We start from the raw sequence: 16,249 nt of genomic DNA, 5'->3' as shown, positions 1-16,249 counted from the left end.
TCACTGTGCTGCTGCTTGTGGTGCCTGCTATGTGGGCGACGCGTGGGGTGTCCAAGAGCCACAGGAGAGATCTGAATTTGCTGAATGGGTCTTTGTCTGTATTTCTCTGTCATCCCATAGTCTTTCACCACCCCATGTTCTCTTCCATCAGGTGACCTTCTTCCAGCTGATGGTATCTTGATCCAGGGTAATGACCTGAAGATTGATGAAAGCTCTCTGACTGGGGAGGCCGATCATGTCCGCAAATCTCTGGAGAAAGACCCCATGCTCCTTTCCGGTGAGATGGAGTTTCCACATCCTCTTTAAAATGTTAGCTTCTGTTGTAGGGTGCCAAAAAAAACACAACCTTGGATTAAACATGGACATTGTAATTTTATGTAATAAAATTAATTTATGAAAATGTAATATTATTAATATTTTTTCATACTGTCAGATTGTAATTCTGATAGTGTAATTTTTAAATTGTTAATTTTAGACCCCACATTAATGGGCTAGGCATGTATGCTCTACTTTTTCTAGAAACCACTTAGCAGCTTTGCTCTTATTTGAAGTATTGTAATTCAGAAGGTAAGCAGTCATTTAGCATATGCTTTTATCCAAATCGACGTACAGTACACTACAGAAAAAATCCTCCTGAAGCAGCCTTGGTGTTAAGTGCTTTGCTCAAGCACACAGTCTGCTTATGAAGTTGTGACGCATCGACCTTCAGATAATTCTGTTTCTGGGTGCAAGCCTTTACTCTGTTTTAAGTGAGAATACAATCTTTCATGGTGTATACTACAGTCTCTGGGCTCACAGTGTCTTGGACACCAATATTTTAATGAACAAAAAAAAAAAAACCTGTCTGGCCAACTAAGATTTTGGTATGGAAATAAAGGTTAGGATCATGATCAACAGGATAGGATCAACACTACAGCACACCATGGGTGTATACCTTGGTGTATACCTACCTTGAGTTGTAGCCACTAGGCTATACCATGCTACTGGCAAATATTTTTTTTTTTTTTTTATTAACCTCTTAATCTGCAAAGATCACTGACAGCCCCAGATTATTGTTGTTTGACATTAACTGAACGCTATCGCCATTACATTCTTATTTGATCCTGACAAACTTTTTAACATTAGAAAGATTTAAGACTCCAGCTGTGATATTTTACCACTTTTTTATGATAAAACCTGGTTAAAATGACAATACGTCTTAATTTATTTTAGGATTTACAGTAGGTGGACAACCTAGCCATTCTGCCGCGGCGGTAAAATTTGGGGTGTATTTGCTGCCTTTTACCGCTAAGAGGCGCTACAATCACAGACTTTGACGTGTCCGTTTATTCTCTCTATTGCGTAATCTGCCGCCGTGCCACGGCTCATTCAGAGCGATTGAAAGCTGGTAGCAGATGAATTCAATTGAAATGTAGTTAAAATAATTCATATTCACAATACTGAAATTAAATTAAATAAATAATGAAACTTAAATAATGAACTTAAAAGCATTGCAATAGAAACATAGGCTACATCAATGAGGCTAAACAGCATTCAGACGGTAGATCTGTGGTCAACGCAACAACATGTGGCTCTCGAAACTTCAAGCGACATGAGATCGAATCTCATTATAGCATACTTGCTGTTAAACAATGTTGGCCGACAGCGTTAATGTTTTACCGTTCTTGATGCTTAACTGCTTAACATTTCAAGGTTTAAATAAAGTTTCGGGACAGTTTTTTAAAATATAAAACAGCTGCATCGAGTTTAGAGTTTATTTCCTTTGCGATGCAAAATAAGAAACACCGAATCTTATTCTTGCGACATTTTAAATTTGTATTGCCAAAGAAATTGCAGCGAAATTAAACAATTTAAACAGTACAAAAATAAAAGAGTCCAAAGCAACAAATTATAAAACATGCGTTTTTCTTTGCCTCTCTCTCTCGCGCTGGATCTCTTTTTAGCAAGTTTATTTAGTCTCCCTTGCTGCGCGTGCCGGGTCTTTCTCGAAATTAAACATTTCAGGGTAAAAACACATCATACAGCTGATAATATGTATATGTCGCTGCGTGTCATCCATACAAATCGCGAACAAAATACAGTAACCAATTATTTAGCCTTTGTTGCTTCAGAGACACAGCATGCCTTGTGAATTCACCTTACAATAAAATGAGGTTGATCGCGAATTAAAGAGCTCTGTATCTGCTGATCACTCCCATTCTTTCTTGGCATGAACGCGTCGTCAACAGTTCATGTTTAGATAATGCCAGATTGTTGACAATCATACACACTGCTCAAACATTCTAAAACTCTACAAAACCAGTTGAAATTTAAATTAAAATTTTGTGTGAATTTTTTTTTAAATATGCTACAATAAATAAACTACAATATTTATAATTTAATATGATATAGGGCCTACATTTGGACACATCGAGAGATTTATCCTTAAAATAATTTTGCCTATGCTCATCAGGCTGGCTATCCGATACTCTCCATATGAAAGAGGAACATTAACCTAAATATTTAGACATATAAAGGCTTTAGACATAGCCGATTTCTTATCTTGACTGAGCTGGGGCAAGTGGCTTTCGGTTCATATTTGTGACACGCAGTTCCTGGAGACAGAGACGACAGATAAACTTTTGTCGTTAGCCTAATTTGTATGAAAGTTTACAGTTTTGAACGATGTAGGCTACTCTACTCTTATCTATGACCAAAAAATCACGGAGTAGCCTATTAAGTTATTTTAGCTGTTATGAGAAAAATAAATCCAAATGAACGCACCGCCGTGTTTGTCGAACACTAACTCAACATGCCAGGCCACTCGGCGTGGTGTGCCAAAACACTTAATTCTAAACTTCAACATTTCATTCAAAATAATCTCAAAACGCTTTGTGACATTTTCAAAAGCCGTGCATGCATTAAGGCCACTGGAACTAATGAACAAATGAAACGCTGGTTTTGGTTTTATTGTTTGACGTTAAACGTGCCTGTTGCATAGGTTATCTTGATTTTATATATTTATGGTCTATTGGTGAAGTAGCCTATAGCATTGATTACTGTGAAGGGAAGGGTGTGGGGATTAAAATAATTCAGCAGAAGCAGGGATGTTAAGACCAGAAGGAAATCCCTGTTCCCCCTGGCAAATCGCACTTTACTTAAAGCCTTAAAAACTCTAAAGACTATAGGGAATCAAAGGCTATATATATATATATATATATATATATATATATATATTATCAATTTTTTTTCTTTTTTTTTTTTACAGAACTGCTTTTGAAATTACGATTGGTATTATACAGATGTAAAGTCGTTCTGTTGGATACTATGTTCCTTAGTATAAGATGGAAATGCATGGTAATTTTATTTGATAAATATAAGCAAAAAACTAAATGGTGTAACAGAGTTTTAGAACTAGACAAATCTCTCTGCATTAATAACCAAAATATAAAATGTAACTACAGTAATCCATGTTTGATCGGGTGTTGAACCCGTGTCATCTTAATGTTCGAACCGTAAGTTCTACCACTCGGCCATGTCTTAACTTGCTGAAATATGCCCAAACGTTTGTTACTACAGTGTGTGTTCGCTCACATGAGCGAGAAAACGTTTTGTCGTTAGCCTATTGTGAGTGTAGGCCTACTTTACATGAAAAAAGTAGACCTTTTACAGTTTTAAAAGATGATTTTATTTTAGCTGTTATGAGGAAAATAAATTCAAGTGAACGCACCGCCGCGTTTGCCGAACACTAATTCAATGCCAGAATAAACCAGATTTTAGAATACGCACTCGGCGTGGTGTGTCAAAATACCTAATTATAAACTTCAATATTTCATTCAAAACCACCTCAAAACACTTTGTGACATTTTAAAAAGCTGTGAATCAATGTATTAAGGCCACTGGAACCAGGATCATAACTGAAACGCACTGCATGTTATCTCTCAATACAGGAGCAGAAGCGCTGGTTCAGATTTTATTGTTTGTTGTTTAAACGTGCGTGTGCGTGCATATATATATATATTTGATATGGTCTATTTAGGCTATATCATTGATTACTCTGCAGGGGGGAAATCCCCCACCGGCAAATCGCACCTTGCTTAGTTGTGTTTTTTAAAAAATTATTTCTGCATGGAACCCCATGAATTTTTTTAATTTTTTTAAACAGAACTGCTTTTGAAGACGTAAATTCAGTCAATCTGTTGGATGAGATTTGTTCCTTAGTGTAAAATGGAAATGCATGGTAATTTTATAAATACCATGTTTATTCGGGATTTGAAACAGTGTCATCAAAATGATTGAAACCTAAGTTCTACCACTCGACCACAAGTTTTCTCACTGAGAAATGCCCAGAAGTTCGGTTCTTCAGCAGTCAGTGCACGCACACGTGAGAGAAGCGCTCTTCAATCTTCTCATTCCTCAATAGTTTAGCGTCATAGATTGAATCCAATTTATTTTCACTGACTGCGAGATAGGCCTATTTTAACTTTTGATTCATAAAATGTTCTGCTCTAAAAGTTTACTATATTCTATTTTAAAATGTATGCTCTTTTTACATAATTACGATTTGCTTTCGCTAAATGTCCCTTTGCGCCACTTGGTGGTCATTTCAGGAACGACTTTGAAATGCGACTGGTTTATTTTTGTCGCGGTGGGGCGGTAATAGGCATTCTGGTTGTCCACCTACTGTAGATTGCATACGGCCTTAATGTTAATCTAATATTAGTTAAATGGCTAAGTTTAATTGGCTTTATTATTGACTAGTTCGAGAGAAAAAAAAAACATTTAATTGAGAAATACTCAAAGGTTGTTAATAGAAATTCTTACTTTATTAATAAATATGATATTTAGTTAATGTTTGTTAAAATGTAACTTTAAATAAAGGAAATGACTTTTGACTGGTATCGACCAGTGTCGTGACGGCCTTTCCTTCTGATTTCGTTCAGGAACTCATGTGATGGAGGGATCTGGCCGAATGGTGGTCACTGCTGTGGGCCTGAATTCTCAAACTGGAATCATTTTCACCCTCTTGGGCAGTGAGGATGAGGAGAAGAAGGTGAAGAAAGGTGAGAATCTAACATACTTTCAGGCTCATTTGGATAACTACCCTCTTTCTTTGAGTAAACCAGTCTACCTCTCTAGTTGGGAGGTTACCTACAATCAGCCTGCCAGAGGTAAGATCCATTTACATGATTTGCTGAACTGTCTCCCTCCCCCAAAAATGTCTGCTGGCCTGAAACCCTCTGCCATGGGTAATATACAACATTTATTTGGGGAATAATCACAGCATGTCGATGGAGACGTACGATATCCCTTGAGTTAATTTCCATTTTACTAACTCTTTAAAAAAAAAAAAAAATTCCTGTTAGCTCAAGCTAAATTTGAGATAGTTATTTCTAATTGGGTAAATGTATTTTTTTTTAAAAATCACAAATAACACTAGGGCTGGGCGATAATGTTAATTATAATTATCGCAATATAATTTTCCTTGATAAAACGACAACAAGAGTTTAATTAATGTTTATGCGCCACAAATGCATCGAAACAGCACTACTCATTTGAACCGCGGCACATGGACCATTTATCCGCTCGGATCAAAGTTCAAACTGCAGCGCTGGCATGCTTACTAAAGTAGATGCGTTTACTAGCGGATCAGCCTAAACCGTGCTGTGAGATCCAGTGAGAAGTAAACACTTGAATTCAGCAATTGGTGATTTTAAACTAGTTTAAAGCCAGATGAAACGGCGTTGACAAACAGGAGAAACACAGTGCGCAAAGATTCCGTCAGAAGACTTTTCAATCTACAAATCTCCATCATTTACCATGGATTTACAGTAGTAGTAAATTTAACTGCACCATGGTATTGTGGCAGAAATGTGGGGCTATCAATTTAGAATTTTATGAATGTAGACATGTAAATGTATTAAAGAAGTAATGGAATATAAATACAGAATTTTTTGTGATTTAAGCTAGCCTATAGCAGCCCATAGCCTAAAGCTAGCCTATTTAGTATAAATGCACAAATGCTATAGGCTAGCTTAATCACACTATTTTTTTTTCAAATCACAGGTAACGGCCTTTCAGCTAACTTTCCCTTAGGAGCAAAAATCTGCCTTTAAACTTATAAAGATTTGTTTATCACGATAATTATCAAAATTGATATGAAAAATTTAATCGTACATTTTTTTTGGCCATATCGCCCAGCCCTACATAAACTTATATATATATACATATATATATATGAGATGATCATGATAATTGAATGGTCAAAGAAACTCATTCTTGTCATGTTATTTTAGCCTCTAATTTAGCATGCACTATGTCCCTTCTGCATGCACTGACTCTCCTGGTCCTCCAGGGTATGTCAAAACCTGACAACACTTGCTGTCAGCTCTCAGTCTCTCACATGTTCCTGATAGTTGGGTCGCCACTTAATTCAACAGTCAGACTGATCTAAATGGTTTACCCTTCATTGCCTCATAAGTTAAAAGTGCAGCTCTAAAACTTTCAATATTTAGATTCCTGTATTTTTGTTATAATGACAGTTATATACAGTCAGATTTCTGTAGTAATTAAATTTTCCCTTTTCCCTCAGGCTCCAAGAAAATCTTTGTGTCGAATTTGTTTGCCAATAAAAATTGAGAGCACTGCTTTTTGGTTTCAGCCAAAGCCTGTTGGCATTGCCATATTGTGTGAAGCAAGCGAATAAAACTAGTAAATTTATAAAATCCCTAATCGTAATGAGGTTGTGTCAGTTGTGTGCCACAGTCAAAAACAATGACCGAGCCGTCAGTGTACCCTGCATACAGACCCTCCAGTCCTTGTCTTTTTCTATAGATGAAACATCCAATCCCACATATACTCATGTAATGGAGTGTTACTTATCTAGTTTTTTTATTCTTTTTGTTGTTGTGTTTCTTTCTTTTCTTTTTCTGTCTTTGGTTTATTTACTTTGAGCCATGTTATATCAGCCCTCCGCCCTCTCTCTCTCGTTTTAAACAGGTAAAAAACAAGGACCCCCCGAAAATCGCAACAAAGGTAACCTTACCCACTCCCTCTCCCTTCTCCCCCCCTCCCCATTCAGCAGCAAGTCTCGGAGTCTCGTGTCAGTCCCACTCACTCACTTGCTCACTTTCTCTCTCTGTCTTTCACGCTGTTGCTTACCCCTTCCTGCTGAGCCCGGGGGAGCTTCTCGCCTCGCTTTACTGTTAAAGGGTGCAACTCTCACCTGCTGGAAACGGCACTAAGCAGCCAGAAGACTTTGCAAGTTCATTGTTTGTCAGTCGATTTAAATCACGGTTATCAAAGATTAGTTTAATATTGTTTCATAGTAGTTTAAAATAGTTATTTTAATTTGTAATAATATTTCACAATATTACTTTTTTTTACTGTATTTTTGAGCAAAACAGTGCATCATTGGTGAGCATAAGAGACTAATAGTGTAGTTCCTTTTTTTTTTAGGCAAGCAAACTAATTATTTATAAAAGTTTTGCATGATGTGTAGAGGTCGACCGATAGTGATAACTAGGTTGGCCCACGCTGGCCGATAACCGATTAATTGGTTAGTTTTTAAAATGGATACTGAATGAAAAAAAAAAAAACAGTGCTGAACTTTGTTACAAAAATTGGAAAAACAGTACTTAACCATGAAAATATACTGTACTTTTTGAATATAAAAAATTTCTATTAATTATGTAGGGGTGTAATGTGGCATTTTTATATTGTGATATAACGAGGTTTCATTTATTGTTGATGTAAACAAAATGATTCGAGATACAGAGTTAGTTTTATCCAAGACTCTTACTGTATTTATAAGGTATAACCCACCCATATTTTTTTTTTTATTTCTGTCAAGTCCTCACCCTATTTTTCAACTTCCAAACACAAATGAAGATATTTTTGATGAAACTTTAGAGATTTTTGATTCTCTATTTAAAGTCCATTCTTCTAAAACTTTAAAGATCCAAAAAAAAAAAAATCATAAAGGCATTGTAAAAATAATAAATCGAGAGGTCTAATCTTAATCCATGTCTTCTGAACAGATTAACAATGACGCACATACTGTAAACAATGCGAAAACAACATAAGTGTTTAAATGCAGAATAGATTTTTGGATGAACTAAACATTTACAGTTTGGTATTAGTCATTTTAACACTCTTTCTTGCGATTAGAACTGTCATCTGAAGAGCATAAGCGCTGGAACTTCACTCTTCAAAGTGAAAGCGCAAACATCATTTAAATCAGCATATCACATTTAGTTTTAGTACTATAATTATTCAGAGCATTTCAGATGGTTTATTCTCATGTGTATAGTACATCAATAGCGGGAGAGATGGGACATAGTGAGCATCTGCGTGAGTACTGCGTGAGAAGAAAAAAAAAACGTTTACAGAGTTTCAGTTACATTACTACATTAAACTGCTATATATAATGTTTAATACTGCAATGTGGGAATATTTGTGGGTCCTTATAATAATAATAATAATAATAATAATAATAACATTTTAATGTTAAAGTAATAATAAAAATAATAAAAAACTCATTTTTTTCTCAATAGTATTTTAAATTCAGTATCGATACGTGGTGTGTATCGATACACCTCTATAATTATACCTTGATCATTCATGTTAGTTGATAGTGCATTAACTACTGTTAAGAGAAACAACTTTACAATAGTAAATGTTGAAATTAAGGAAGAATACTTTTTATTAACCTTAGCTAATTACAAATTAAATCTTATTGTAAAGTTTTACCATTTCATATAAATCCAAACAGTCATGCTTAAAGATGGCTATCTTTAAATATGTACACAAAGGCAATAGCATTGAAATTAGACGCATATATATATATATATATATATATATATATATTAGTGCTGTGCATTAAACGCGTTATTAACGGCGTTAACGCAAACACATTTTAACGGCGTCAATTTTTTTATTGCGAGATTAACGCTCTTTTTGGCCTAGCAAACTTGTATTTTTTTCACATGCTGTTGCAACAACTAGTAACGTTAGAAAAACTACAACATCACACCGGATAGCTTGACCGGAAACAAAACAACAGGCACGCCGCACGTACTTGTTTGGGCTTGCGCGCCGGCCAAAGAGTAGTAGGCTAACGTTACGTTTTGAGTGGATGGCGCGAGCGCGATACGCCGATCTAGAGACGTGCACTCTCAACGCAATAGAGTGCGGCGCGGGACTGGATTTGATGGCCGAGTGCGAGGGCGGGCTCAAGTGGTAATGCACTCACTCTGTGTGCGGATACGGGAGCATAAAACGATTCGCGGGACTCCCGCAAACTAGAAATATCTATGAATAAAACATAAAAACTAATACATTTTTATTCATATGTTGCAGAAAAGCAACAAGAACAACTAAAACAAAATAGAAACGATTTACAGGCCAGGGTTTCTTTTTATAACATGTTTGCAGCGTTGAGGGATGTAGCCAATCACAGACATATGTGTTGATTGCTTGAACGCAATGGCCAATCAGAAGCATTTAAAATAGTCTCCCCTCACCGCTCAAAGCAGACTTTTTGTTCAGTGCTGAATTCTGTATGCTGGCAAATCCTCAAATTATAACAAACAAAGTGTATTTATTATGGAAGATGCATTGTGCAGTAAGCTTGATTGATAATAACAGATGTGTGAGATTGCGATGAACTGATGTCAGCTTTTTAGGAATTATTAAGGGAGCGCACTTTGCTCGCATTCAGTCATGCCAAACCATGCACTCAGTACAGTAGCCTGCTTGCTTTTATGTTATAACAGTGGTTTGTGTGTTAATGCTTTAATAACAAATAATTTATCAGGAGCATTTATGCTGATGTGTATGGTGGCGACACGTAGGCGAAAGTATTTGGAGGTAGCCTACAAAAAAAGAGTCTATTTGCGGGCGGGAGCGGGACAAAAATGTTGCGGGCGGGAGAAAGTAACATAGAAAGTAGTTGAGAACGTCAGTTATAACGACCCACCCACGTATTAAAAAAATGGACGGGTTTAAATCGGGCTTGGGCTCATAATTACAGTTTATGTGTCGGGCCGGGCCGGGCTCGGACAATGCGCACGGGCTCGGGTCGGGCTTGATTTTTTGGGCCCGATCTAAGCACTACAATGGATGACTTCAGACAGAAACACATGGATACCACAGCTAAGAACAAACTTACTGCTGATCCACTTTTCCATGTTGATAAGAGCATTAAAATTAGAAAAAATAATGAGACAAATAGAAATCAAGGGACATTTAGAATATATAAAAATGTGCGATTAATCGCGAGTTAACTATGGCATTAATGCGATTAATCGCGATTAAATATTTTAATCGTTTGACAGCACTATATATATATATATATATATATATATATATATATATATATATATATATATAGTATGTATACTCTTCCAATTTATTTACACTTGATTATAGTAATAACAAAATATGCATTACAGTGATGATAAAAAAGTACTGAAATTGAATGCATTTGATTTGTTTATATGTCGATTGCATGACGATATAGTTTGCTTGCTCATGTCACTAGCTTTAAATATGCAACTTCGCTGTGTAAAGAATACATAAAAGCGAACAAATGGATATAAACTAATGCAAATAGATGTTAATAATAGTGAAATTAAACATTTGGGTCGGACTTGCGTTTGTCACATTGTTTTAACTACTTCAGGTAGGCTACTCTAGTCAACAAATGAATTACTTTATAGTGATATGAAAACACGAATGGTAGTGTGCTGTTTAACATACCGTTTCATTGTCTGTTTTAAATCTGCATATGAAGTGTCCCGCTCTTTTGCTCAGATAATAGTTTGATAAAACTTTGAGTTTATTGTCTTAAAGTTTTTTTTTTTCTTGTAGATCTCGTTTTCTACTTATGACATTTAGATGTCTCTCCTTTTCAGAAGCAAACTATCTTTGTGTGCTCGTCCGGGTCATCTGTGAACATTTGTACTGTGTTTCAGAGTGTGCCCACTCTGCCCTGGCTTTATTTTTGAACATCCTGTTTCACTTGGAAATATGTTGTGGGTTAGTATAATGGGTTACGGACAGGGTCTTACATTGCTTTATAATTAATTCAAATGCAGCCAAGAGCTTTTGTAGAGATGCACATTTGTCTGTGCAATATTTAATCCTAGCTTTCATAATGGTTGTTAATGTAATGCTTAGGGGCGTGGCTTATGTGGGAGTTGCACCCTTACAAAATGGACAGGCTGTGGATTGTTGTTTTTTGTCTGTTTCTTTACTTTAGCTCTTTGTTTTTCTCACTGTTGCTTCTTTCTAGGGTGTGGCTCAGGACTTCATGCTGTCTTGTACACTCTTGTCTTGGTCAAAATTTGACTTTTTCTTTCACCTTTACCCTCTTTCTCTTTACTGCACTCTTTTGGGAGCGTAAAAATAAACCAAAATCTTTCTGATCTTTATCGTCTTCCTCTTGGTCCTTGTTTCTTGTGGTGGTTGTATCTCTGGCTGTTTGGACTGTTTTTCTGTTTAAGTTGTTTGTAAATCACTCTCCTGTTCGTCGTGCGTGCCACTGTTTGTGTTGTCAGACAGTCAGTCCGTCCATCAATCCCTGATTCATGTGTGGTCGTTCTAGTCAGCTCTGTCAGTTCTGGTCAGTTGTTTGTTGTGACTGGTGGTCAGGTAGGCTTTTGGACTGTTTCTCAAACTCAACCTCAGAGCTCCACTATTACAGAATTACAGCCTGTTGCACACCATGTTTGAGATGATACATAGGCCAATGGCAAATAGAAAATCACTTGACCTCTCTGTATTTTTTAAAAATACTTAATGGGAATTGGGGCTGAGGGATCAGTGCCTAACCATGGCAAAGTGGCTGAATTTGATCTTCAACTCCATTAAGTTTCTATTTTAGTGGGTAATATAATTGGGCAATATAATATGCCATTTTATCCTTTCCAGTTGTGTAATTAAATTAAAACTATCAAGGTTACTGATGTAAAAAGAAATGTTAAAGCTTTTTTTCTTTATATTTCTTTCTGTAAATGTATTATTCCCTTTACTGAAATGACTTTTTACGCATTTTCCAGTTTGGTTTAGTTAATATACATTTATTTGGTATTACAATATTGCACAAGTTCAATAAGTTGCTTTAAAAGTGAATTGAACGTCATCAGATACGACTACCAGAGTAGCCATGATGGCACATTAATACAAACCATAAGAGAAATAAAAGACTAATTTAATTTCAGCCAAATAAAAACAATCCCCCAATCCAAAAAAGAGATTTTATTTTCCAGTTTAAGATAATTTATTTAAAAAATGTAAATTATGGTTTGAACTTGAAGATTACACACAGGTTTACACAGCTCATAACAATGTAATGATTTGTATTTATATTTCATAACAGTACTGAGAATCTCATTGGCTATTTACCACGTAGGGTCCGTTATTATCAAAATGTCTTGTGTGCTGCTTGAATCCAACTTAGATTTACTGTGTGCACCTTAACCTGCCGGGGAATGGCTCCATGGATTTATAGTTTTCTCCTCACCAGCCTAGATTCACTCGAGCAAAGTCAACTAACAATAAATAAGTGCTTCTGATATGATTCTTCTGTATAATTCTCTAGGAACCCACTGTATGAATTGCCCTCTAGCTGTTACTGAATTGCCCATTCTCTCCTCCCCTTTTCCCTATTCCCCACCTCTCATCTCCATCCTTTTTGGCATGTTCCTCCCTTGTTCCCATAACCACTCCTGAAATCAACCTCCACAGCTAAGACCCAGGATGGCATTGCTTTGGAGATCCAACCTCTGAAGAGCGAGGAAGGTGCAGAGTCAGAGGAGAAGGAGGAAAAGGAAGAAAAGGAGAAAAAGAAGGTCAACGTCAGAAAAGTCAGTCCTTCAGGGCAAGCTGACCAGGCTAGCGGTTCAGATTGGAAAAGCAGGTCAGGAAGCCACACATAACTGAGAGTCAAGGGTGCCTGATTATCTCATTGGTCTGTTACACAAGTTGACAGTTATATACAATATAAAATTAATAAAAAAATGTCTGAGACTTTTTGGGATCCTTCAAGAAAGTAAAAACTGATATTTTATCTCTAATTTAAATTTCAATAACAAAAACTGTTTTGTTGGTAAGTTTGTCATTGACATTTGACATCGATTGACATTTTTAATTTACTTGGCAGTAATGGCTATTTGGTTGAAATTGTGCCTCCTCTGATAAAAATAACACTCACCCTTGTTTATTTATTTAAAAAAATTTCCAACCTACATCGGCCAACCCCAATTATGAACAGAAGTATAAAAAAAACTTTAAAAAATGGTTTTAGTTTAAAGGTGCACTCTTGTTCTTATTTATTTATTTATTTATTTAATTAATTAATTAACATCTTTACACAAAGAAATCAATATAACTTTCCAAAATTTTGCACAATATTTATACTTATTAGCCATGTGTTTGCTTGTGCAAAGCACACATTCCTTCAGATGTCCTTTGGATAAATTAGTTAATTTGCTTCCCAAGGTTTGTTTTACTTGCTGCTTAAAGAAACGGTGTCACCCAATATGGAAACAGGCCTGTCCCTTTGGGCTGTGTTCCACCTAATTATCCTACTTCTTACAGTTACCCAATAAAATAACATTTATATAGAGCACATCAGACCACAGCTGTTGCCGCTATGAACAAAAGTTAAAAAGCTCTGCATTCCCCTTTACTGTATTGTATTGAAACTCCCTCTCCTCCGGCAGGTCTCATCATGTCTGCGCTGACCGTCATTATCCTTATCCTGTACTTTGTAATTGATACATTTGGCGTCCAGGGTCGTGAGTGGACAGCAGAGTGTACTCCCATCTACATACAATATTTTGTGAAGTTTTTCATTATTGGTGTGACTGTGCTGGTGGTGGCCGTGCCCGAGGGGCTCCCTCTTGCGGTCACTATCTCCCTGGCTTATTCTGTCAAGGTGAGAGCCTTTGGGTTAGTTTACAAACACAAAACTGTATTTTGTTAATCTTGAGGGCCTTCAGGTGGTTATAAGTTAGTAAATGTCGCATGATTCTCTACATTTTTGATAATCTATGTTCGAGGGCTAAAATACACTCCTCTCCCTTTTCTTCGTCTTTCTTCGACAGAAAATGATGAAAGACAACAACCTGGTGAGGCACCTGGATGCCTGTGAGACCATGGGTAATGCCACTGCCATCTGCTCTGATAAAACTGGAACGCTGACTATGAATCGCATGACGGTGGTGCAGGCTTACATAGGTGACACACACTATAAAAGCGTTCCTGAACCAGAGGCCATAAATCCAAAGACTCTGGAGCTACTGGTGAACAGCATCTCCATAAACTCAGCATACACTACCAAGATCCTGGTAAGAACTAGCCTTACGTAAATGAGATAATGAATGAGTGATCTGTTGTTTTGTTTGTTTATTAATTATAGGGTTGTCAAATTAAAAGTCCACAGTCAGCACCAGCCAAATGCACATATCGAGAGCAGACAGCACAAAATGACTAAGGAGCTATTCACACAAAGCACTTTAAATGACAGCTTGACAGAGCACAACAGAATAAAACTTAGGGGCCTTGAAATTCACTTCGAAGCATGTTAACTTTGTAATTGTGCAAGATGCTAAAAAGATGGAGATGGAAAGAGATGGAACACAATGCCCATAGAGATACATTTTGTGTACATAGACCAACAATTAAAGCAAATATCAGACAGGATACAACACCACTGTTGTTTTAGTTATCTTATTTTGGGGGCTTTTCTCAGCAAATATATCTTTTTTTTAAATTATTATTATTTAGAATTAATTTGATAAAATAATTGTCATATTTAATGAAATCAATTCTGATTCATCACATTTTTACAAGGATTGATAGCCCTAATTCATTTATTACTATTCTTGAACCTTTCTTGACTGCTATTCACAATTTATCTTTCTTTCCCATAGCCCCCAGAGAAGGAGGGAGGTCTGCCAAGGCACGTGGGTAATAAGACAGAGTGTTCCCTTCTTGGTCTGGTGATGAACTTGAAGAGGGACTATCAGCCTATTAGAGATGAGATTCCTGAGGAAAAGCTTTATAAGGTTTACACATTCAACTCCAGCCGGAAGAGTATGAGCACCGTACTAAAGAATGCCAATGGTCCCGGCTTCCGAATGTACAGCAAGGGGGCCTCTGAGATTGTCCTGCGCAAGTATGCTAAATAAACGAATCTTCAAACTCTTAAAGGGGTCATATCAAAGTTTACTTGATCTTTTGAGATAAACTTTCAGCCCAAAACTACCATTTATTGAAATAAAGCAGCAAAAATGAAACCTGTAAAGCTGAGGGACACACTTAATGACTAGCTGAGACATTTATGACTAAACTCAACACACTTAAAGACTGTTCCCATTGACTGGAGCATATTTTAGTCTTTGACAGTCAGAGAGAAGCACAAACCTAGTGAGTCCACAACACTACGCAACACACTTAACGAATGATAAGTCATGATGGAACATTCTGCAAAACTCAGTTCTGTGCGAGATCTTGTACCGAAACAAACATTGATGTCAACAGACAGCTGCCACTACTTATCTGCAGTGCAATTTGTGCAAAAAAATAAAATGGAAAAACCATGCCTACAACACTGGTGGTTTCATTTATGAAACGGTAAATAAGTGTTTCTCTTTCACTTTTTCTTTTTGCCGTTATCGCCTAGAGACACATTTCATTATGTATTTCCTGATTAATTTAATTACAACATTTCTAGTGCTGTAAAAAAAGTTAAATAAAATAAAAATATTAAGCAGAAATGTAGACTATTCTAAAATCAGGCATTAAAAAGGAATTGGTTTGTTTTGAGCAAAAACGCTAGGCTATTTTTTTCGTTCCATTTCCAGTGTTACCAGTTACCGGTTAGAACAAAATATAAAATATTGCTTTATTTATTCTGAAACAGAAGTCATTTATAATGTTATTTGTATATTTTAATTTCATTTTTATTAGTCTACACTAAATGTACTACGCCCCCAATACTATTTAATGGAACTTCCAACACTTGAACTCTGAAAGCATCACTTCATTTGACAGAAGAGCTGCAGAGATATACAAGGAACTATTTCCTTGTATTTCCTCAAATATATTAGATATAATTAACGTTTGTATATTTAAAATTATTTTATTTACAAATGTCATGTTTGTGATTAAGAAACAAGTGCAGTTTTATAGCCTACATAAGCTACCATTTATTTTCTTTCTGTTTAACTTTTATTAGACTCCAGGTCGAAATAAAAGGATA

The 16,249-nt window shown here is 36.2% G+C and overlaps 1 protein-coding gene across 1 annotated transcript in view; it reads left to right on the top strand.

Annotated features, from left to right (window-relative positions):
* Nucleotides 1–16,249, top strand: part of atp2b4 (ATPase plasma membrane Ca2+ transporting 4) — a 161,289-nt gene that overhangs the window by 107,148 nt on the left and 37,892 nt on the right. Inside the window, 8 exon segments of the mRNA XM_077203334.1 lie at nucleotides 152–277; nucleotides 4,923–5,042; nucleotides 6,979–7,014; nucleotides 12,730–12,842; nucleotides 12,844–12,901; nucleotides 13,707–13,921; nucleotides 14,091–14,333; nucleotides 14,919–15,163. Of these exon segments, the coding sequence (XP_077059449.1) occupies nucleotides 152–277; nucleotides 4,923–5,042; nucleotides 6,979–7,014; nucleotides 12,730–12,842; nucleotides 12,844–12,901; nucleotides 13,707–13,921; nucleotides 14,091–14,333; nucleotides 14,919–15,163 (1,156 nt within the window).

Source organism: Siphateles boraxobius, unplaced genomic scaffold (assembly GCF_051911475.1).
Source record: "Siphateles boraxobius isolate OS27281-9 unplaced genomic scaffold, OSU_SipBor_1 5, whole genome shotgun sequence".
Lineage (NCBI taxonomy): Eukaryota > Metazoa > Chordata > Actinopteri > Cypriniformes > Leuciscidae > Siphateles > Siphateles boraxobius.
Note: the sequence above shows the minus strand (reverse complement) of the source record. Positions and strands in the feature narration are given on the sequence as shown.